Consider the following 24916-nt stretch of genomic DNA (forward strand, 5'->3'; position numbering starts at 1 on the left):
GTGGAAGCAGTGGCTGAAAGGAGATGGGCTTGTGTAAGAGAAGAGGATTGATTTTGGTCTTGAAAGAACCATTCTGGTTAACATTCATAATGTGGTGGAAACAGCTCAGATTGAGATCATGCAGATTTGGTTTTAGAATCTGGCCCTCGTTCTCACTAGCTTTGTAACCGTGGTAAATTGGAACAACATAGAATATGAATAAATTAACCATCTCTATGTCATATTTCCTTATTTATAAAATAAAGATGATGTTATCTTTCCTATCTACACGCTGGGTGCTTTTCTGAGGGTGTGTCAAAACACCTTAAAGAACATAACCCTAATATGAGGGACTGTTTAGTATTTCCACTTGCCCCTCTCTGCTGAGTAGATGATCCATTAACATTGTGTGGAAAGATGATTTAAGCATTATCAGCTGCATATTTATACAACAAATAAATAAGGAATCACTTTATTATGTTAATAATGGACTACTGAAAACTGTCAAGAGCCAAAGAAGGGTTGAGTTTTGTGTACTTGTAATAAATGGAAAGGTGTGGGGGAAATAGGGATGGAAAGGTGGGGGGTCAGAGAGAAGTACCTGCAATATTGTTTAAGCCCTCTAAAAGATTAATACTTACTTTACATTCCTTTTTTGTTTCTACCCTGAGAGACCCCTTCACTTTCATAAATATGGAATAGTTATAAAATGCATTCACTTTAGTGTGGGGGGGTAGGAAAAAGCTCAGGCTGACCCTGCTGCAACTGAACTGATAGGAAAAGAAGTCTATATGGAGCCTATGTTCTTTGACCATGTGGAATTTATTGGGGAAAAAAAAATCAGGGATTTTGAGAAATGGAGTTGAAGCAGGGAAGACAGAGAAGAATGTATAGTAGGGCATGAATAGGAGAGAAAAGATAAGATGTTTGAATATCCTGTCTGATGCTCAGGCAAGTGTGATTAGTTGTTGACTGAAGAAGAAACTAAATATAAATTGAGCCATGTAAGGTGATGGAGCTTTTTTGCTGCCTGAGTCAGAACAAGAAGCAAGGGCACAGGCTTCTAAATCTTGTTGCAGAAAGCTTGATTCCGGCAGCATATAATTTGCATCCTGGTTCCATGGGAGAAGAGGTTCATAGATGGGCACATGTTCTCACAGCCCTGAACCATGAATTGGAGTTTTCCACCTGAAAGAAGCAGAAACAAACTGTATAAGCAGAAAGCTTCCTACTCCAGCCTTAGCTTTTATCCATGGTCTGCAATGTCCCCAGGCAGGGATGGCCAAGACCTCCACTTGTGTATCCTTTCTCCACCCCTTCTCTTCTATGTGCCTCCTCTGGGACCTTGGCCCCCATCAGTTGCCCACTCCTCTCGTATCTTCAATCTCTTCCTCTCTACTGGCTCCGTTTTTGGTTTACAAACATGCTCAAGTTCTCCCAAACCAAAAAATACTTTCTCTTGACCATTGCTATTCTGTCCCTTCCTTTTCAGAGATCTGGCTATCCTCGTCACCTTAACTTCCTTCCCATTCACATCTTGGCCCCTGGCACTCTGAATCATGACCCTACTGTGCTGAAACTTCCCTCTTACAGGTTATAGAGGTCTACTCATCAGATTCTGCAGCCTTTTCTCAGGACTCTTTGACTTCTTTGCATGCACGTAATATTGTTGACTACACCCTCTTTTTTGATACTCTTTTTCTCCTGACAGGGTCTTATCTACTGCTTGTCTACTCTGGGCCAATTATGTCTGCTCTCCCAAGTTGAATTCTCACATTTCCAACTAACTGATTGTCATCTCCACGCAGGTATGCTAAGGACATCTAAAACTTACTATGCCCCAAATGAAATTCATCACCTTCCTCCCCAAACCTGCTTGTTTGCCTGAGTTTCCCTTACATATTTTCTGTACCACCTCCTCAAAACCTCTTTTATCTCTGATTCCTCCTTTTGCCCTTTCCTGTTTGTTGTGAAGGTCTGTCAATTCTACTCATGTAAGGTATGCTTTTTTCTGTCACTCCATTTCCATTCATCAAACATTTAAGGTTAAGGAACCCTTACTGTGTGTAAGGAGCAATGCTAGGTGCTGGAGAATACAAAGATTAATAACATCAAGGTCTTTGATGTCAGGAACTGAGATTATTATTAACATGAGATGGGATGGAAATGCCATGTTATATGCTGTGTAAACAATAAATAAGTGATTAATTTTGATATTTCAATTGTGGGGGCATAGAATCAAGGAAGATCTGAGGAAGGAAGTTGTACTGAACTAAGCTATAAAGAATTGGTAGAATTTGGCTAAGTGCAGAGGGGAAGGAGGATCATTTCAGGCTGAAGCATAGCTGGAAAAAAAGCATGAAAACATGAAACTTTGTTTAGGAAGTGGTTCCTTGTATAGCTGGAGTAAGTGTAGGATGTAAGCAGGGATACAGAATGAGTGAAAAAACATGGGAGAGAGATTAAAAGTCTTTTTCTCATCCATTACCCTGTTATTAAGTTCCCATTACATTTTGATTAAAATATTGCAATAGCCCTTTAGCATGTTCTCTTGTGTCCACTCTAACCTACTTCCAGAGTGATCTATCTTAAGAGATTTGACCAACCTGGATGGAATACTGGCTCTGCCCTTTCCTAATAAGTAATATGTCTTTAGGCAAGCTACTTCACTTTTCTAAATTTCAGTTCCTTTGCTGTTAACAGAAAAAAAAAAAAAAATCCTGCTCGTGCAGGAAGCCTGGAAAAAAAAAATCCTATTTTTGTGAGGATTAAATGAAAAAGCGTATTTTAAAGTGTATGTTATGACTGATATATATGGGGGGTGGTAAATAAAGGAGAACTATTATTAGCATTAATCTTATCAAGTTGCTCAGAAATTCTAAATGCAAACTCAAACTGGTATCGAAGGTCTTATATAATTTGGCTGCAGGCAGATTTTCTTTCTTTCTTTTTTTTTTAGATACACCACAATGGGTATGCCTTTCCAAATTTATCTTGTTCTACTTCCCTCCTTGCCACCCCGAAAAGATTCTGGTATGTTTCCTGTTTATGTCCTGTACTTTTCTGACTTTTGCTTCCATAATTCCCTGTTTCTGGAATATCCTTCATCAACCACTGCTGTATGACTAAATCAGTATTTCTCTTTAATCTCAACTGCATGTTGGAATCATCTAGGAGCTTTAAAAATATATATATTAATGCCCGGATTCCATCCCCAAAGATTCTAATTTAATTGCATTGGTGCAGCCTGAGCATTAGGATTTTTTAAAGCTGCTCAGGTGATTCTAATGTGCAAACAAAATTGAGAGCTACTGGCCCAAATCTTAAATGTTCCCCCAAAGCCTTTCTGAATACCACCTCCATCCCAGGCTTTCCTGTACCTCTAATCTTTCCTTGACCTGAACTCCCTGTACTTTAAGTGCCTTTCTTAGGACACTTATCATTTTCTCCTTTGTGATATGATTTCTTTCATGAGACCATAATCTCTTTGTACATAGTTCATATTTGGTTCATCTTTCTGTAAGGGCTCATAGTATGTGTCATTAATGTTTATTGAGTGATGGATGAATGCACATGTGTAGAAATGTGGGGAAAATGGCATATCTAGTGAGGGACCAAACAGATCACAAGGGGAGTGTGGTTCATGGAATGGAAGCAACCAAGATCCCTTACTTTACGGATGAGGAGTGAAAGTAAGGGTAGGAAGGTGTGGGGAATATAGTCAGACAGGTCTGGCAACCTATAAACATAAACTTGTAGACAATTATTTATTTGTTTATTTAATGTTTACTAAATGCCTGGCGTATACTGGACATTGTGCTAGGTCCCAGGAATATGTAACCATGAACAAAACAGACACAGAGTCCTGAGCTTACCAGTCTCCCTGCCTCTTTTTAAGAAGTCTTGGGACTGCAGAAAAGGGCCTTTGTAACCATGAACAAAACAGACACAGAGTCCTGAGCTTACCAGTCTCCCTGCCTCTTTTTAAGAAGTCTTGGGACTGCAGAAAAGGGCCTTTGTCTCTTCATCAGTACCTGGGATTCTACTTTTACTCCTGGAAAGCATAAGGTTCTGAATTTTCCGGTTCCTTGATCCCTCCCTAGGCCCCTGCCCTCATCAGTACTTAAGGTGGTTGATGTGTTCTCTGGTAAAGATTGTCTCATGCAGTCCCCACCTACCTTCAAAGATCTTCTTTAACATGCACTGCTGGGCATTCTGAGTGGTGCAGATTCCCTCTCCACGAAGACATTTTCCTTGATCATTCATATAAGCGCATACGTGGCAACTTAATATTATGCCTAAAAATTTAACATAAGCTTGATGAAATTTCTTTATGGACCAATTGTATAACTTTGAGTCACACATCTGGGGAGGGATAATGGGCAATAAGTAGCCTGGATATAGCACATTCATTTCTGAGTTCTTGGGGATCGGATGGCCCTGTGTCTGATAGAGATGTTCCAGAGGAAATTCCTTCATTCTTATGCTTCATCTATGACCACCCTCATTGCTGATAAATCCCAAATTTATCGCTCTGATACTTTTATTTCAGTCTGTATTTCCATTGGCTTCATGGGCATTTGTAATTAGATGCCCTCCTGTTGTGTCTAATGCAATAAGAGCAAAGTACGTGATTGGCTCCCATTTGTACTCCCTGCCATACTCACCCACAAGGTACAAGCACTTGGAGTCATATTTGATTAATAAGCTGTGTTAGAATGCTCCAGCATTCAAATCCTGTAAAGAGTCTGCATCATTATCCATTTTCAAATTGACCATATTGAAGGTCACTAATGATACTCTTTTTGAAATGCTTCCATATTGCCTCTTTTAGTATCTCTACTGCTAACCCTCCTAGTTCAGGAAGCACAAAGAAGTGGAAAGAGTTTGGGCTTTGAACAGACCTAAGTTTGAATCCAAGGCTTGCCACTTTCTTGCCATGTGACATTGGACATTATTACATTAGCCTCACTTCTCTCATCTGAAAATTTAGAATAATAATACTTACGCAGTGGGGTAAAATATGAAGTATTTATGTCTGGTAATAACTTGAGTCATCAAACTTTGGGTCTTGTTTTTCTTCCCTGAACAACCCCTTTTAAGTAAGAGCCATAAAATTTCAGTTGTCCTAGGAACTTATTTCTGGATCTAACAGACAAAAGGTTTGCATTCTATGTTCAACAAACAAAAATAAACAACCACTAGCTGCAGTGCTAGACATCTCTTTACAAGATTTGCCAAATCACAGCATTCTAACATAGTTTGTTAAGAGGCAGGTTTAGCATAAAGCTAATGAAGGTTAGTCTTCAGAATTCACTTCCATGAGCCTCTTCCAGGGAATCTGTGGGCATTTGTATTCATAATTTCTTATGGAGAGTGGAATTGGAGGAGCTACTAGCATTTGTATTTGTTATTTTTCTTAAAGGGGGTCCTCCAAATTGTTTAGCCTTCAGGCTCCCACAAAAGCTGGATCATGCCTCTTGGTTTTATGGTGAAGAGACCTGGAGAGTCTTTGGAAGAGCTGTTTGTGAAGTGTTAGTGATTGTGTCTTATACACTCATTCCCTAAAATTGGGTTATCTTGATGTATTCCTTACTTCCCATCCAAATGTTGCTCACCTGAAGATGTGCTTGAAAGTGGTGCACCTGAAGGCTGTTCCCCTTCAAGCTGTTCAGCCTCAGCGTGCTCACTCGAAGCCTGTTCACCTGCAGCCTGTTCACCTGCAGCGTGCTCACCTGAAAGCTGTTCAGCCGCAGCATGCTCGCCAGAAGCCTGTTCAGCCTCAGCATGCTCGCCGGAAGGCTGTTCAGCCGCAGTGTGTTCGCCTGAAGCCTGTTCAGCCTCAGCATGCTCGCCGGAAGGCTGTTCAGCCGCAGCGTGTTCGCCTGAAGCCTGTTCAGCCTCAGCGTGCTCGCCGGAAGGCTGTTCAGCCGCAGTGTGTTCGCCTGAAGCCTGTTCAGCCTCAGCATGCTCACTGGAAGGCTGTTCTGCCGCAGCGTGCTCGCCCGAAGCCTGTTCAGCTGCAGCGTGCTCGCCCGAAGCCTGTTCACCCGAAGGCTGTTCAGCTGCAGCGTGCTCGCCCGAAGCCTGTTCACCCGAAAGCTGTTCACCTGCAGCGTGCTCGCCCGAAGCCTGTTCACCCGAAGGCTGGTCACCAGCAGCATGCTCACCCGAAGGCTGGTCACGTGCAGCGTGCTCACCCGAAGTGTGTTCACCGGCAGCATGTTCACTGGCAGCATGTTCTCCAGAAGTGTGCTCGGCCATAGCACGCCCATTTGAACCATGCTCACTTAAAGTGTTCACTCTTGAAGAAGTCTCATATAAAGCCTCAGCATCTGAAGGGTTTGCAAATGGAAAGTACTCACCTGAAAGTTGTTGAACTGAAGCGTGATGATCCATAGAGCCAGGAGGTTCATCAGGGTAACCTGATGTTCCTGGAATGGAGAAGGAACAGAAGAGAGATGGTAAAGGGGAGAGAGAAAATGGGGTAAAAGACTACTTTCATATAGAGTGAGGCTAATGTGAGACTCCTAGGTTTTCTGTGGGCCTAGATCAGGCACCTGAAGATAGTGCAGCTATTGGGGGAAGTCAACTAAGTACCCTAAGAGACCACCTCTGGGATTGAAGGGAAGAATTTTAAGATCCATGGTATTAAGAACTGCACAGGGGTACCCACTCACTCATGAACCAAAAGTGCCGGAAGGGAAATGAATGTGTCTCCTTGATGAAGTCAGCCTCAGCAAATCAATGTACTGTCACTGGTGTAATTAGAAGTCCACCACCAACTCTCCCTCCCATTCCTCTATGGGTGAAAGGCAAAAAGAATGGAGATAGGAGGGAGAGAGAGAGAAAGCAAGTAGTTTTCAATACCTGAGTAATTCTAGCCTAAGTTAGAGGTGGAAGATTTAAATCTTTAAACAGGATCAACTTTAAAGTAGATGATGACAAATATCTAATGAGCTCACAAAAAATTATCAGAAGGGATGAAGGCACCTTTATTTGGTAAGGTTAAGTTTTTTCTCACACTCAATCCCCAATTCATGTGGTTGGGGACTTAGAAAGCAAAGCTGCTGTAAATAATATAAAAAATTCTTGGCCTATCTTATGTCTCTGAATTGAGACTCCTTGCAATGTACCATTTATACCCACTTCGTGGAGTTGTCATGAGTTTTAATAAAATAATGAAGTGCATCATTGCTTAGGTACCCAATTAGTTTTCTCTACTTTACACTGGGAATTACCAAATTCTTAAATGGTTGTTCTCTTCTGGTCAGTCTCTTTTACCTTTAATCCACCTCACTAATGACTGCCAGACAAATATTCCTTAAGTATAACTTTCATTTTAATTGAATGGAAGCACCGAACAATTTGATTAGATGGAGCTGCCTAGAGGAAGACAAGTAGATAGATTACAAGAACCAAGCTATTAATCCTAGCCAAAAGCTGAGAGGAATTACAGGATCTTTGAGGCTTAGGCAGTCTATAGCCCCAGAGTACTCAAGTTCTAGAAGAATCCTGCAATAGACACATATTCTGGGAGCATTGCAGTACTTATAATCAATCAATCAATGACTTTCTGTAAGACTAGGGTTAGAATATGTTGATAAAGGAAAGGTAAGATTTAGTAAAGCTTTTAGGAGGTTTTTATTTTAAAAACTTATTACATAGTATCTACTTGATTGGTTCTTTAGTAGTTAACAGAAGTTTTATTAAAGAGATATTTCTGATATAGAAGAGAGGCTTGAAAAAGCACACTAAATTTTAGTCATTCTTACAGTTTATGACTCATTGCTTCACCAGGTGCCTGGCACATACTACCATCTGGTGGCTATGTATCTACATTTCTGAGTCAACTTTTCAAAGTCTAACAAAGGAAAAAGCAAAATCTCTGACAGCTGACATTAAAGAAAATACGTTGTCATTTCACTAACAACTCAGACCTCCTGGCCTCTTTCTTCTGTAGGAAGCAGGAGGGAACACAGCCCACCATGAATGGGGGATCCTGAAAGAGGAGATACAGACAACGGGATGGATAGAACACAGCCATAAAGGAGAGGCTTGTAAGGTCCCTGGCCTATATCACTGCCGTGTTCCCAAGGTAGCTTTCTGGGCAAGTCACATTCCCATCTCCTTCTGTCTTTCCTTGGTAAATTAACTACATAAGGATCCTTTATGCTGAATTGGTAGGGACAGACCTCCATTTGGACTTCTCCAGAACCAGGAGGCCTATCCTCTCATCTCCCAGAGTATCAGGTACAAATGTTGAGTGGCTAAAAGAAGTAGGAACAAGACTGTGCCAGGCCAGTGGGCCCCTCAGACCGTAAAGCCATAATTAGAAGAAATCAACTGGTTTAGGAGCTCTCAGAATTGGATTTGTTTAGCTACTCTTGATTCTGAGTCCAATTAGTTTGGGTAACTAAGAGACTGGTCTTCCTTCTTCAATGGCTGAAACACCTTAAAGAAGGCCTATTATGGGCCGGGTGTGGTGGTGGCTCACGCCTGTAATCCTAGCACTCTGGGAAGCCGAGGCGGGCGGATTGTTTGAGCTCAGGAGTTCAAGACCAGCCTGAGCAAGAGCGAGACCCCATCTCTACTAAAAATAGAAAGAAATTATATGGACAGCTAAAAATATATATAGAAAAAATTAGCCGAGCATGGTGGTGCATACCTGTAGTCCCAGCTACCCGGGAGGCTGAGGTTGGAGGATCGCTTGAGCCCAGGAGTTTGAGGTTGCTGTGAGCTAGGCTGACACCACGGCCCTCTAGCCCAGGCAACAGAGTGAGACTCTCTCAAAAAAAAAGAAGGCCTGTTATGTATCTACCCAAAGCGTATTTAAGACTCACCTCTGGCAAATCCAAGCAAGTGAAGACTCATCAGTAGGAGAAACTTGTTCATCTGGATTTAGAGAAAAAGGGGACCCTAGTGTGGGGACCCCAAGAGTAGTGAAGAAAACTGTGAGCAGAAGCTCTGAATCAGAGCTCTAGGAATTCTAGAACCTCAGAAACAAACCACATTTCCTCACAATGGGTTGTGCACTGAGGTCCCCATGTAGCCTGTTCAAGCAGGTTGGCCCTTAGCAACCCATGACATACTCCACTAGTGAAGGCTAATGAGTATTTTCTATGTGCAAGGTGGTTTGTTAGGGCTATCTGCCCTATCTTAAAAAAAAAAAAAGTATTACTAAAATAATAGTCTTTGTAATAAAGTTTAAAAGATATCCATTCTCTTTTTAAGCTGTTCTTGACAATGAGATGTGATTGGCTGGTTATTTTGTGTTTGGCTGTCTAAATCAATCTTTGACTGGAGGGGAGAAGAGAGATGCAGAGAAAGATATTTTTCCTATTCCCCTCCTGCCACAGTTGGCACTGACCGGGTCTTTACATGGCAAAGCTTCTGTTGGTTGTCCTTTCTTTCATGGCTCCAGCTCTCTACCAGGCTATGGTAACATGTTTTCCTCCCCTGCCCCTTAGGCCTAGGGATGATAATGGTTTCCTGCTGTGCTAACACCCCAACTTTCCTTTTCTTTCTTTCTTTCTTTTTTTTCTTAACGATGCCCACTTCTATAAATAGTCTTTTCATATGGACCTTTAATGATCATGGTTTTGGCAGGAAACAGGTGGCACCTGGAACAGATGATACACAGATATCAGCAGAGTAAAGGGATCAACAAAGGATGGTTGAAAGCTGTGTGTTGAGCTGTAATTTCTACCAAGGGGGCAGCCAAGCTGAGAAGATGCATACAGAAGATGAGTATCTGGTATAAAGCCAGAACTCTTGGGGGATTGGGTGGCAAAGATCCTCTAGCCCCCATCTCTTTCTTCTTCCCTTCCCAGCCCTCTTGGACCATTTTGTTACATATACCACTGAATGCTAGATATAGAATAGATGCATTTGTCACTGTTATAATTGTTTCATGTTTATGTCTCCTATTGGACTCTAAGCTCCTTGAAAAGCAAGGATCCTTTCTTTTTCTTTTAAATCTTGGAGATCCTATCCTCTTGATTACTGTTGTAATTCATACCTACCAGCATGCTTGCCACATAATAGACACTTATAAACTTTTCCTGAATGAAAGAATGAATGAATTGCCTTTTTGGGGCCTTTCTCTGCCTCATGGAGGGGAATCTATAGAGAGTCCCTAGAGTGGGCTGGCTTAAGGTTCTGGATCAATTGAAAACTGTATCACCAGGGGTTAAAAGTTACTTGGCTTCAGTTGGAAGATAGAACTAGGATTTCTGAACTTCGGCTGGGCTCCTTTGGAGTAGAGAAAGCCATGAAAGAGTATGCTAGTAATAGTTCCTTTCCTCCATGGGGAGTTAGTTTGGAGGAACAGCTACGAGATCACATTGGGTCAGACTTTTGTTGATATAAGTGATAGAAATTAGTGCAAAGGAAGAGGTGCTATCTGTCCCAACTACCAGTTATTTTGTTGGCAGCACCTCTCTTTATAACTACCAGAACTTTGTGAAACATCCCTGCCTCCTCTCTCTCTTTTCTCCCTCTTTTCTTGAGATTTGCTTTAAAGGACTGCATCCCAATGTCACCCAAGCTGGTTTTCCCTGGGCTTTATCATGGAAACTTTCTCCCTGTGCCCAGCAGTCTGGCCCATCAAAGCCAAACTTGTGAGCATCTGTGCACACCATATATAAGAAGATGTGGTGATGGAGAATTCACTCTGAGAGTTGAAGAGTTCTGAGCCAAGACATCCAGAGGGATTGCATCCCTGCCTCCTTCCTCTGCCAATCTCTTCCATCCTAGATGAGCTGATGTTCCTGTTTCTTTCTTTCTATTTTTTTATTTTTATTTTTATTTTTATTTTAAAGCATTCCACTGGATGATGTTCCCATTTCTAATGCCCCTAAATGAACTGAAGAACCATCCAGCTCAGCCCTTGTTATTTTTGTGGCCTAGTTCGAAAAGATGAGCTGAACCAAATGAAGTCCCCTAACAGGAATTTATAATTGGAACACAGACAGACAATGGCCTCTGGAGAGCTGAGTTGAAAGGTCATTTAGACTCTCACGCTGAGACCAGTATTTGTAGCCAAAGGGAGGATGAGCAAGCCAAGAAATCTAGAAGAGTATAACAGAAAAGAACACAGAGGAGATGAGACACATGCCTCATTCCGTTTACCTTAAGTAATGGGGAATTATATAGATAGATATTTAGGGAATACATTCCATCTAGGGGCAGGCTCGTGGAGACCTTGAAAGGTAGTTCTGGATACACGGCAGTCCTAGTAATCAATCTTGTGGGCTTTTAGTTTCTTCTAGTCTTCCTCCCTGCGTATGTTCTTTCTGCTCTTCTTGTTCTGAAATCACTGTATTCTTTTTATTTTGTAATGTCAGCTTACACACAAATTCTACGTATTGCTGTCTCATGCCTCCTGAGTGTTCGTTACTTCTGTCTGCTCATGGCTTCTGTTTACCTATCATAACGTCTCCTGAGAAGTGCCTTTGTTTGTTTTTTGGCTTCTGGCCATAATATTCACTATTGACTCTCCTCACTTTCAGAATTTCCAAGAGAGGGACTCTGAATGATTTACTCTTATTCTTGTCCCTTTTGCACAAAATTCTATTGGCAGGCTACATAGGCCTTCCATGCAATTCACGGTGGCCTGAGTGGAGGGGCTATGTGATACCTAGCATGGTGATCTATGTTGAGAAACCTAGGGAAGGGGCCATAGGTGTGGTAAGCATTCCGAGGCTTCCCCCAAGTTGTGGGGAGGAAGGCAGTAAAACTGAAAAGCATACTTCATTTATGCTATGGCCGGTGGAAGTCATCAAGACTTTTCATAATTTGTCCCCACATTTACTTCCTCAGTCTTATCTTTCTACTCCTCCTCCTTTTCCCTTCTTCCATCTTCATACTAGGCTTCATGCCAAGCCACATGCATACACAACTTCTAGTTATTCTCTGAATATGCAATGATATCTATAGTTGCATTTTCTCCATTCTCCTGAAATGTACTTCTTCATCGCATCTTCCTGATGACAAGGAATTAATTCTTAACTCTGCACACACTCCCTGGGAAATCTGATCCATGATAATCACCACCTACAAATCTGGCCCACAGACCTCTCTCTTTAGTTCATACCCATGTATCCAACAACTAGCTGGTCATTCCTATCTGCACATCTCACAACATCTCAAACTCAACATTTATAATACTGAATTCATCCTTTCTACTCCAGTTCTGCTCCTGATACCTTTAGCTCAGTAACTGACCCCATGATAAACTCAGATCCCAAACCAGAATCCTGGGTACCATCCTGTCTTCCCTTGCCCTCACTTCACACATCAATTTTTACCTGTGACTAGCTCTTCAGTTTGCCAGCTGCTCTCTTTCCCCACTAACACTACCCAAGTTCAGACTCTCGTCTTCTTCCCCTGAACCACTGAAAAAAACAGCTTCCTTTCTGGTCTCTGTTGCCCTCATCAGAACTTTCCTTTTTGTTGCCAAAACTGACTTCTAAAATTTGGTTATGGGTCATGACGGCACCACTCTCTGGAGGCTTTCCCCACCCGTTCCAGGCCTGTTGAGCAGGAGGCACCATCATGGGAGTCCACATCCACCACAACAAGGACCGAAAGGTTCGTTGCAAGGGGCCCAAGAGCCAGGACATTTACCTAAGGCTTTTGGGCAAGCTGGACAGGTTTCTGGCCAGACAAACCAATTCCACCTTCAATCAGGTTGTGCTGAAGAGGTGGTTTATGAGTCACACCAATTGACCACCTCTGTCCCTTTCCCGGATGATCCAGAAGAGGAAGCTTCCTGGCCGGGAAAACAAAACCATTGTGGTTGTGGGGACCGCAACAGATGATGTGCGGGAGCAGGAGATGCCCAAACTGAAGGTGTATGCGCTGCCCGTGAGCAGCCTGGCCTGCAGCGGCATCCTCAAGGGCAGGCACAAGATCCTCACCTTTGACCAGCTGGCCCTGGACTCCTCCAAGGACCGTGGCACCATCCTGCTTTCCGGTCCTTGAAAGGGCCGAGAGGTGTACCGGCATCTCGGCAAGGCCCCAGGAACCCTGCACAGCCACATCAAACACTGTCCGCTCCAAGGCCCGGAAGTTCGAGCGTGCCAGAGGCCGATGGGCCACTGAGGCTACAAAAACTAACCCTGGACCCTACTGTCTTATTAAAAAGATTTCGGATGAGAAAAAATAATAAAAATAAAATAATATTTGGTTAGGTATGCTGCAGAGTTTCTGGCACACAAAGGATATTGTACTCCTTGATGATAAGGGGGATTTGAGGTGTCTTCCACCAATTAATCTGTTTGGTATTCTCTGAGAGAGTAATGTTTGTCCTGAACTGTAAACAGATGCATTTCTGGGAATGAATGAATATACTCGCAGCCTTGGAAAGGGACAGAATGGATCAGCATTAATGTCATGAAGCTACATTTATTTTTTAATGAAACTATATCTGTAAGCCAGAAACTACATTTTGTGACACATTAAAGGGATAGAAGAGAGGTAACTGATTTAGCAGAACAGAAGGTAAAATCGCAGTGCCTGTAGAGGAGGATAGTGGCAAGAGTCAAGCTGCTGTACCCCATGACTACCAGAAAGTGTGGGTTGCTGCTGACAAAAAGATTGCTGAAGAACCTATACAGGAGAGGGCAAGACCCTCAGATCCTTCCTCTCTCCTGAGTTCAGACCCAGATATCCAACTACCAACTATCCCTATTTCATACACCTATGTAACAACCCCACCTCCATTGCCTTAGGAGAGGGGAGATGTATATGTTCTTTGCTGAAAGGCTTAGTGCAGGGATTACTAGGTACAGGGTTAGGGAATGGAGATGAGATGTCATACTGAAACCTGGAGGATTAAGTAGGAGTTTGAATACTGAATGGTGAGGTCTCCAGTTCTCTTTTCTTCCCAACTTCCTGAATACTGGTGGACAGGTTCTCTATCAACCTCACCGTACCTAGGCAAGGGATCAGGACATTTTTCTCTGGAGAAATTGAATAGTTCCAGAAGAAAGACCCTACAGTCTCAAAAAAATGATGTCCTGTATCAGAAGGGCTCTCTTCTACAAATAGTGGGATACTAGCCTTCTGTGGTTTGAAGAATGGGGGGTTGTAATCTCAAATATAAGAGACCTAAAGGTAGACAGTTGCTGACACTGGGTCAGAGGCTTGAATGTCAAAGCCAACTTTCTGAAATTCTTTTGCCCTGGATGTGGGGGAAAAAAAATTGATAGAGCTCTTTCTGCCATGTTTACATCCCGTCACAATGGTGTACATGAATGTCCTGGCTGAAGCTCTGAAGAGCATCAGCAATGCCGAGAAGAGAGGCAAACATGAGGTTCTTATAAGGCCGTGCTCCAAAGTCATTGTCCAGTTTCTAACTATGATGATGAAGCATGGTTACACTGGTGAATTTGAATCATTGATGATCACACAGCTTGGAAAATTGTTGTGAACCTTATAGGCAGGTTAAACGTGTGGAATGATCAGCCCCAGATTTGATGTGCAACTAGAAGTTATAGAAAAATGGCAGAATCATCTCCCATCCTGCCAGTTTGGTTTCATTGCACTGACAACTTCAGCTTACATAATGAACCTGGAAGAAGCAAGAAGAAAACACTCAGGAGGAAAAATCCTGAGATTCTTTTTCTAGTGATGTAATACATACTTATAAATGCCTCAATGGGGGAGGAAAAAAAAAGAAAAACTTGATAGATAATGTCTACAATGGAGGAATCAGAAACAGTGCAAACCCTGACTGTTACATGGAGGGGAATCCCAGGAGAAGGAACTGAGAGTGGTGGGGAGAGTGGGTTTGGGTGTTGGGTGTAGGGTGGGATTTGGGACAGGATGGCTGATCTTCTCAATGAGCACTCTATGCCCATGGGGATGTTCCCTGATCCCCTGATACTCTGACAGATCTGGACAAGCTTCATAGAGGCGCTCCCTTCTCATTTGCCTCTCGTAGTATATTCAACAGGAATCCTTTCCTGACCTCTCCAGACCACCGACTCTGGTCCATTGTGCATTCACAATCTTCCTGGAGGTCTGTGATGACCTAATTGCCAGCAGGAGGCCTCTCAAGTTGGTGCTGACTGGGAGCCAGACCAAGCAGAGAGGAAGGAGAGAACTGCAAGTGCATCAGTTCTTCCTTGTGTGCATCCCTCCACATGTTCTGGTCCCTGCCCCACTGATTTGTGGCTTTTCCTGGCACTGTGTCACAAAGCAAAGGGTCCCAACCAGATCTGAGGTTGAAACAGCTCTGTTAGGTCTGGCTGTATGACCTTGGCAAAAGACTCACCGTCTCTGAGCCCCTCTGGTCTCATTTGTAAAGTGGGGATGGTATCGGTGCTGATGTCTCAGGCTTCTGAGGTTAAATCAGGTGATGAAGGAGGACACACTCAGCACAGTCCCTGGCATATGCAGGCATTTATAAAGCCTGCTCATTGAGTATTCCGGTTCTCCGTCCCTTCAGGGTTTTAGTTTTGCTGATACTATAGTAAATGTCTAATTATTGCTTTTCTTTTACAGCAGTGCTACCAGCCACGTATTATCCCTATATTATAGAGAAGAGATTCTGAGAAATTGCATATGTTGTTAATCCAGTTTATCTTGACTAAACATCCCATAATTTTCATGACTCCATAATTCCCCATGACTGGTAATGGTGTATGTTGGACACATTCCAGGGCCACAGCTCCAGGGAAAATGACCAGGAAGCAGGAGGAGCCTATGAGCTCCAAGGCCAGCTCCCAACTCCAGGCCACTGCCCACTGCTCCTGACCTGACCTGTGCATACACATGCTTGTCCCTCACAGGCTCTGCTCTCAGAGGCACAGGGATGAGTGACATCTTCCCACAGCATAGGGGAGCCTCAGTGCTCAAACTCTTCTTAGGCACCAACCTCTGCCAGGTGCAGAATTGTGCAAAAAATGATGCCCTGATTTCTTTATCTTCACTTTAACATCTTATCCCCTTCTAACAAGTAATGAAAGGATAAGAGAAGTTAAATACCATCTCCAGGATCATACAATAAATAGGTTTTAACTCTGAAGCCCTAATGCGGTCAGCTGACTTCAGAGCCCAAGGTGTATTCTTGCTTTGATTTCTTCTACAGTTGTACAGTGAGTGGTCTCCCAAGGACAGAAAGACATTGTAAGTAGGAACAAAAGGGATTACCTGTTCACAAATAATGATAATAGTAAGCCTCAATATAGTTCAGTGTCCCAAGGGAGATTACAATGAAAACAGGAACTGTTGGGGGCAAGAGCAGGAGAAAAGAACATCAAGAAACACTTCTATGAGAGTGTCATTTTGGATAGGACAATGACTGATTCCCAAAGGAAGTGATTTTCCCCTCCAGGAGACATTTGTCAATGTCTGCCGATATTTTTTGTTGTCACAAGTTGGGGGTGGAGGTGCTGCTGGAGTGAAGGCTGGGAGGACTGGGTATAAGGAGAGAGCCATTTGGGGAGGATCTTGAATGCCAAGCTGAAGAGTTCATACTTAATTACACAGACCATTGAAGAATTTTGAGCAGGAGAGTAAAATGATTGTAACTGACCTCTGGGAGCCAAATCCAGGCAGGTATGCGAGCTAGACTGAGGCTGAGAGTATAGAAACAGTGAAGAAATCCAAGAACACTGAGACCATAGAATGGACAAGGAACAACTTCCTAGAAGAAGCTGCAGAGAAATCATCATCCACTGTCAATGTGTGTGCCCCAAGATCACCTGTAAAAGCAGAAGTCATCAGAAAGCAGAAGGGACATTTCACAAGATATTCACAATTAAGTTCCAACTCTACACGTGGCACTCATTGCCACCTGCCTTTCCCTCTCACCATGCCTTCCACATCTAGGAAACATTTTGGAGACATAAACGCTATTAACATGTCAGGAATGCACCATGCAATGGGGTGTTTTTGCTCACTCCCCAATTCCTTCCAAGGCAGCATTGGTGGTTCAATATGTGATAGAATCAATTCTGTGATTCCTCTTAGGGAAACCCAGTCAGGGGCCCATGATAAGGACAGTCACAGTGATATAGTCCAGTTGTGCAGAAGTTGCATTGTCAATGTACCTCAGGGTGCCACTGTCAGGTACCAGTGTCCTGACTCTGCAGCCCTAAGCAAATACAAAGGCCAGCCCTCCGCCCTGGAGACCTACATAATCAGGGAGAAATAAGTCACTAACTATGCCTTAATGGACACACATATTAAAACGATGACTTCTCCACTATCCCTGAAACCATTTAAAATAAGGCATTGATCAGCTGGCTTTCCATGTAAGGATTTATGCCCCCATCTGCCAATTTTTGGAGTTTGCGAAGTTTCAAACATATACCAAAGTACAGAGTATCCTGACATACCTGTCACACAGCTTCAACTGTCATGCACTCGTGACCAGTCTTATTTTATCTGTTCCCCTTCACTACTCCAACTTCCTCCTTAGGTTACTTTGAAGCCAATTTGCAAGCAGATTTTTAAGAACAATGTTTTTTCAGCTGGAAACATCAGGAACCTCGCACAATATTTTTATTGCTTATAATTTGATTTTAATTATAGGTTATTATCACATAAACACAAGTGAGAGGGGTGGCATGCTGGGGAATAGAGGATTGATTAACAATGTTTCACAGAGTAGAGGAGCAGGGACTGATTACACTGGGGCTTCTGTGGGTCTCAAGAGTAGAACTCACTGGGGGTCTGACAGATCCACTTCCCATTTCTCTGGGGGAAGATTCAGGGTAGTTGTCACTCAATGTCCAAAGTCCCGTAGTCAGTGAGTCCACATAAGGATCCCGAGCAATAAGGTTCCTCTGAGTCTTTTGCAGAAACTGCAGAGAAAGGTCTCGAGGATCAGGGCCTGTACAGCTAAGCTTCCTGGCTGCACAGCCCGCCGTGGCCTGGCAGCACACGCTGCTCACACAGCCTGCACCGCGCTGTGGACACGGTTCCTTCTCCACCGTCACGGTTCGTAAAGCCTGAAACGAAAGCCCTATTCAAAGGTGGGGAAATCTTCCGTTTGGTGCCCACATAGCTCTGTCTGTCTGTGATAACTCAGGGATAGGACGGGTGACGTCCCTGGGAGTTGTGTGAGTAAAGGGATAGAGCAATTCCCACCTTTCACTCGAGAACCTTCACGTAACCGTGGCTCGTGCAGTGGGGTGCTGGGGGCCGACCGGCGCCGGCCTGTGAGGGCCGCTGGAATGTTCCAGGGACTTTAAGAGCCGGTTGTTGAATATGGGTATAATAAAAGATTAACTTATAGAAACTGACAAATAAATTATATTTAAAACAATAAGGCTGGACGCGGTGGCTCACGCCTGTAATCCTAGCACTCCGGGAGGCCGAGGCGGGCGGATTGTTTGAGCTCAGGAGCTCAAGACCAGCCTGAGCAAGAGCGAGACCCCGTCTCTACTAAAAATAGAAAAGAAATTATATGGACAGCTAAAAACATATATATATATATAGAAAAAATTAGCCGGGCATGGTGGCGCATGCCTGTAGTCCCAGCTACTCGGGAGGCTGAGGCAGTAGGATCGCTTGAGCCCAGGAGTTTGAGGTTGCTGTGAGCTAGGCTGACGCCATGGCACTCACTCTAGCCCGGACAACAGAGCGAGACTCTGTCTCAAAAAAACAAACAAACAAAAAAAAACAATAATACTCAAATTCTCCTCACTTCTTAAAATTTTACTACTTATTACTATTGTTTATGCTTTTAAGGTTATTTAATTCTAGTATATCTACATGGTGGAAATACTATATAACATTGTTCTACTGCATATCTCAACTCCCCATTCAGTGATGCCAGATGATAGCTTGAAATTGCCACGGACACCACAGAAATCTGAAAATGGTACAAATCCGGACTCTCCCCACCCTTCCTCACTCCATGTGCCAGTTGTTAAGCATTTTCCGGCACAAAACTGGGCAAAATCCGTGTACTTGTAACCTGGAAAATGTGAATGACAAGCTCATTTTCAGGACACTGAAATCTTTCAAACCCCTACCTATAGCACAGGAATTCATATCTGACTCAATAACTGAGAAGTGTCCTTAAAACCAATGGGCAGGAATTTGGCTGTGGGGAAAGCCAGAGGAGGAGCAATAATTCACACTAATGTCCCGGCCCCATGTGTGCACCTTGTGTCCTCACTGGTGACTGCCAAGAGCTATCAGAGAAGCTTATGTGAGCATCTGCATCCCCTGGAATCCCTGGCGGTCTGCCCCCTTGGTGCCAAGCTGCGGTCCCGCCCTGGACGCTCCCTGGGGCTGGGTGCCCAGGCCTGTGCCTGCCCTGGGTGCGTGCACAGCGTTGCTGCTGCCAGTCCTTGGCACTGTGCCAGGGAGCAGGCTGCCGTCCTGGAACGGAAGGGAGGGAGGAGACGGAGCAAACAGCACACACGCAGTGTCTCGTGAAGCCACCACGGTCCATAACTGCGCTGTGTCTCTGTCCTAGAACAGCGGGGAGGATCGGAGAGGAGTTTTATGGAGCAACACGAGGCAGCTGGGAGGATGCCCCGTTCTTTGGCTCCGTGTCCTCAGGGAAGGGGAAGATGTGAGGTGGAGATTTCAGGGGCATCAGCAAGGAATCCTGGCCCCGACTGTCGGCCACATGGTGCAGATCTGGGGAGACGCTCTCTGCTGGGGTCAGGCCTGAAAGAGGAGCTCGGTCCTTCATGAGTCTCTGGCAGCCCCTGGGTGACTGTGCACCTGCCTGGGGAGAACCGAGTTACTGCTTCTTCCTCACCTGTCGTTGTGAGGGACAAGAGAGATGATGGTTTTCAAAGGAAACAGTCTTGCCACCCTTCCCCCAACCGCCAGTCATCACCACCGCACAGAAATGGATGTGCCACATCAAGCACGTCTCCTGCCTGTTCTGCCAGGTTTTGTGGGTGAGGGAGGAAATGGCTACCAACCTCTCCTTCAGGCTGCTAACCTATCCGTCTGTCAGGTCCGTGAAAGGGCAGTGCCGCCTCCCAGAAGAAGCCCACTGGGCCAGTCTGGTCCTGTTCTTGCTTCTTATTCCCTGAAGTACCAGCAAGTCTTCCCCTCTCAGGGTCCCTTTCCCGTCTTTAAACCAGGCCTGGCATGGGCCCCACAGCCAAGGCTCTTTCAGCTCCATCATCCTTTGTGTCCTGCACAGGCATCCTCTGAAGCCCTGACATCATCAGCCTCCCCTGGGGGAAGGCAGAGGGCCTGGCTTCTCCGTAGCCTTCCCTCCCACGGCCTGGTGTGGAGGATTCTGAGAGGACTCGAGGGCCTCTAGTCCACTCCAAGGTTCCCAGGCCCTGGGCCTGTCCACATGGACCTGAGAAACCAACTGCAGGAGCACTTTCTGTTTTTGTGAGGTATTGCTGTCCAAATGTCCATGGTATGACCTGGGCTGCCTTCCTTACTGCCCCACGAACGGCACGTTTTTGGATCCTAGGTTAGCACTCGTAGCCTTTCTATTTCTGTTCTCCTTTCCCACTGCCTGTCCTCCATCCCCCTCTTCTGTCCTCTCTTCTCCCACTCTGCCTGGGAGCCAGGGCCGTACCTCACCACTTTCTTAATCTTTAAAGAAATGTACACCATTTTTTGCTAAACATAAAATCTTGCTACACCCTAAGGAGGTCTCCTTAAACCTTTATGGTGGCCGAGAGGGGACTGACTGCTCTGTAACGTCTCCATGTACTGAGATGTTTTTGTCAAGCATTATTTCATGTAGTTTGTACTAAAAAAGCAATTAAGTTTTATTTGCATTTTCCAATATATTATATTAACATAATTATTAAAATGATGCATGTTTCCTCAGCCTAAGATTCTGATGTCTTCTGCCCCCACACCCAACTCCTGCACAATGTATGGTGTTGAGCTCCTCAGCAACCCCCACATGCTGACACAAGGCTTGTCTGTCTTTGCTGCTGCAGGAATGAGTGTGAATGGAAGCTTGGGACAATCTCTGGCCTTTGGAAGCTTGGCCAACTGGCCCCTGGAAGGAGGATCAGGGAGAAGAGAAAAAAATCCCCTAGGGCTGGGCTAAACAACAGGTCGCACTGCCCTCTCTCCATCCAGAGCATTCTAGGATTAGGGCTAACTGGGTGTTTCAGGAAAAATATTTAGTAGGTAAACTACTCTTAGCAGATTACAGAAACCTATTTTTGTTGACAAATGTCCATCCTTGTTCATAAAGTGGGGGTGGTGCCATGGAGTTTCTGTGTCTAAGGGAGTCACAAGTGGCATCTCTGGAAGCAGAGATCTTGTCCTCTTGTCTTTGGACATCAATTTAGAGGGCCTTGGGACCATCAAGTCTTGGGTTCTATTGGCAGACTGACAGAGTCAATGGAGTCTGCATACCTGGGTTTGAATTTGCCATTTATTCTCTTTGTTGCTTTAGCCAGATTGCTTTCTCACCAATAAAATGGAGATGTTAATAACCACCTCATAGGCTACTGTGTGAGAATCAAATGGAATAATATTGTTCAAGTATATTGCACCATGCTTGGCATATAGCAAGCTCTCAATCAATGTCATGCTGTTTTTAGCTAGGGTACTTGACACAACCTCCTGAGACTTCAGAGCTGGGCTGGAAAATAATTCTGCCTCTGAGGAGTAAATCTTCCATTTCAGTGGCTTTACAGCACTTAAATTGGAAGGGAAGATGCAGAAAGAGAGGGGGTATGTTTATTTTTGAAGTCCCCTGTTGGAGTAAGAGTGGACCTAGGTCCTGGGCTGTGCCTAGAACTAGGGTGAATCCCAAAGCCAAGGATATAAAACTTTTCTGTAGATTAGTGTTTGTAAATTCCATTCATCAAATGTATAAGCAAATAGAAATTTCTGTCTAGTCTGGACTGCAGCCTGTCTGGAAGTCGAACTCAAATCTGTATTTGGGGTTCAGTGCTTTATTTAGCAACAACCTTGGCACATATCCATGTCCATGAAGTCAGGAGATTTAAATATCTGGACTCACACCCTGTTCAGGGAAACAGTCTCCTTAAGAAACAGCAGAGCATCAGCTCACTGGATTGTCACAAATCCTTTGGGTGAGTAAGGCAGACATGATTCATAGTTAAAAGCTTAGAAAATGTGAGAGAAAGACCCCATTTTCATGGCTTTTACGAGCCATTTACATGGCCTGCTCGGTAGGGCCAGTGGAGGTGAGCAGAGGCAGCACCCAGGTGGGGCCTCCAGGGCTCCTCTCAGGCCAGTGCTCGCTCCGCCTCCTGGGGGAGCACAGCCCTGGCCGGGCTCCCATTGGCCGCCCCTCCCAGCCTGGGGCTACAAAGCAGGACTGTCAGGTGCTGGGCACCTGTGGCTCTGTTTTTTCTCCGCTGCTCCCTGGTCCTGGAGTCCCAGTGAGATGGGAAAGCACCTGGTACTCCTGCTGCTGCTGCTGGGCCTGTCCTTGAATCAGGGCTTCCTGCAAGGTGAGCCCCTGGGGACAGTGGGCATGGGGTTCTGGTGAGCAGACCCACACATGTGGCTGCAGATTGTTGGGCCATGGGGCAGTGAGGAGTGAGGGCAGGAACTAGACCTTCCCTTAGGGGGAGACAGGCACAGCCTTCACCCCACCCAGCCCCTGTTATCCCCCTCTTGGCTCCTGCACTTTGGCCCACTCTGCTCCCCTTCCCCATCTTCTCTTTCCTCCCTCCTACATTTTCCTTCAGTCTCCTCTGCCCTCCTGCCAGTGCTAATACCTGATCTTCCCAGGTTCCTCAAACATTCTTGCAGACAGCCCTAAATTGCCTTGAAAGGGAAGCAAGGAAGGTTCTTTGGGGACGATGAACGAGAGCTGCTACAGGAAAGACAGCGAGGAGTGGTCACTGCCCCGGGTAGTGGGTGGTGTGTTTTAGGCAGGGAGTCACGGGCTCTCGGGGTGGTGAGCATTGGATGTGACCTACCTGCAGCACAGCCCACCCTGGGAGTGTGGAGATCCTGTTTGTGCCTGGGTAGACCCCATACCCAGGTGCCCGCATGCCTCTTCCCAGGTGTAAGCCCAGCCTTGGCTCAGCTCCTTCAGCTCACGGTGGCACCGGCCCTTGTCCAGGCCATGTCTGGGCCAGAGGGGCACCTCCCTCTCCTGAGCAGCAGCGGGGCTGGGCCCTCAGGGGGCCTCATTGTGCCGGTTTCCACATTCCAGCTCTAAAATGTTTCCAGTGCCGTGGAGTCAAGGGTGATGGGGTTTGTGAGAGTGGGGGAGGCTCCTGCGAGACTCGGGACTGGCGGCAGTGCCTGCTGAGGAAGGTCTATGGAGGTAGGTGGGGCCTGAGAAGTCTTGGGGTGATCTTTGTCTAATCTGGACGATGGTGGCTCTCTCAGGAGCCCTGGGGGACGAGCAGGGAGTGTGGGGAAGTTGTTGCCTGCAAAGTAGGAACAGACTCCTGTTGTTCTGGCCTGGGCTGCCCCTGGCTCTTGACTGGACCTATAGACCTATCAAGGGAGACGGTGCTTGTTGAGGGGTCTGTGGGCCTTGGTGGGACCTTCCAGGTAAACACTGGGGATAGCAGGAAAGGGACTCTCAAAATTTCTCAGGTGGCACTTTTTGGAGCTGGGGGCCTGGGCATGGGCAAGATTGGGGTTGGGGGAGGATCACCTTTGAGGGGGGCTCCACGGCTATCTCAGGGTGGCTGCTGTCCCTTCCCACCTGGAACCCTGACTCTCCAGACAGTGAGCTGTTTCTCCTTCTCCATGACTCACTGGTCCTTTTGACACATGTTTATTGTTTACCTCTGATCTGGTCTTTCTTCCTCTCCAGGTGGCAGGCTGCAGCATGGATACCAGGGCTGTGGGGACTTGTGTCCCCCCGTGTCCTTCTTCACAGCAGATGCTCGTGTGGATTATGTGTGCTGCAAGGACACGCCTTTCTGTAATAGGCTCCAGAGGCTTGGCCCTTCCTTGCCCCGGTCTACTGTTGGGGAGTCCTGGCCTCCAGCGCAGCCCCCTCTGTGCTCCTGTAGCCTCAGAGGACGGGGCTGTCTTCCCCGGCACTGCCCGAGCCCCGAACCCTGCTCTGCTCAGCTGCGGGTGTTGACCTTTCAACAGCTCAGTCCCCCAGGGAGATGCTGTGTCCGTCCCACACCCTGGGTGCTCCCCTCTCTCAGCTTCTAGTCTCCTTCCCTGTCTCCCTTCAACCCTGCACCACTGACTGGCATACAGCAAGCTCTCCCTGCCTCTTCTCTCCCCCTCTTCATTTCTCCATTCCTCTACAGATATTTCCCAACTGTTAGGTTCTGTAATGAGGAGCTGATTAGACAACAGTGAATAAGAGCCCTGACCCCTGTCCTCAGTGTACCTTCAGTTTAGTGGCTCCTTTTCTGCCACGCTGGCCAGGGAACTATGGCTCCAGTGTCTTGCCTCTGTCTTGTCAAATCTCAGAAAACTGTATACCTAAAAAGCAAAAATTTTACTGTATGCAATGATGCCCTTAATAGATCTGATTTAAAAAAATTGAAAATAATCTAAATAACTACACAGAATTCATTAAATAAATTTTGTAGTTCATACACTATACATTCATAGAATGATGGTGGGAGGGGCTCCTTCACCCTCTTTATACACACAGATACACACTCTTTCTGTCTTCCTCAGCCTTTCCCCCTTTATATTGTTTAGCTTTTTTCCTGATAAATCCTGTATTTTTTGAGGTTGATGTTTGAAATTTCTATTTTTATGTCTTAATTATATTAGTATACTGTATGTTCAATGTAGAAAAAGTATAACGTACTGGCAAAAGTAGACAGCATTAGTAATCCCATTGTATCATGCAGAGACATTTTCAGCTATATGTTTCCTGACTTTTAAATGCAGAAATAGGTTATGGGTGTGTGTGTGTGTGTGTGTGTGTGTGTGTGTGTGTGTTTAGACACAAATATTTATACATCTACATATATTAAAAATTGTAACCTGTTGAAATAATGCATCATAGATGTCTTTTCAACTAGACATCTATATTATTTTATTGGTTCCATTA

General features: G+C 45.1%; 1 protein-coding gene and 2 pseudogenes across 4 annotated transcripts; 2 read left to right on the plus strand and 1 right to left on the minus strand.

Annotated features, from left to right (window-relative positions):
• Positions 1-1042: 1042 nt before the first annotated feature.
• ACRV1 (acrosomal vesicle protein 1) lies at positions 1043-8902 on the minus strand. Of its 4 annotated transcripts, none has more exons than XM_045555754.1 (6): positions 8823-8902; positions 6345-6413; positions 5955-6089; positions 5598-5699; positions 4158-4277; positions 1043-1167 (listed from the first exon to the last, which is right to left on the minus strand). In XM_045555754.1, exons 1-6 carry the CDS (start codon positions 8872-8874, stop codon positions 1043-1045), a joined length of 603 nt encoding a protein of 200 aa, XP_045411710.1. In that variant the 5' UTR covers positions 8875-8902. The 4 variants fall into 4 exon arrangements, with proteins under 4 accessions (XP_045411710.1, XP_045411709.1, XP_045411707.1 ...); XM_045555753.1 differs by having other exon boundaries at positions 5598-5639; positions 5985-6221; XM_045555751.1 differs by having other exon boundaries at positions 5598-5624; positions 5925-6413.
• Positions 8903-12537: 3635 nt separating this feature from the next.
• On the plus strand, positions 12538-13150 carry LOC123641962 (annotated as a pseudogene).
• Positions 13151-14227: 1077 nt separating this feature from the next.
• LOC123641209 lies at positions 14228-14614 on the plus strand (annotated as a pseudogene).
• Positions 14615-24916: the final 10302 nt, after the last annotated feature.

This window comes from Lemur catta, chromosome 7, assembly GCF_020740605.2.
Source record: "Lemur catta isolate mLemCat1 chromosome 7, mLemCat1.pri, whole genome shotgun sequence".
NCBI lineage: Eukaryota > Metazoa > Chordata > Mammalia > Primates > Lemuridae > Lemur > Lemur catta.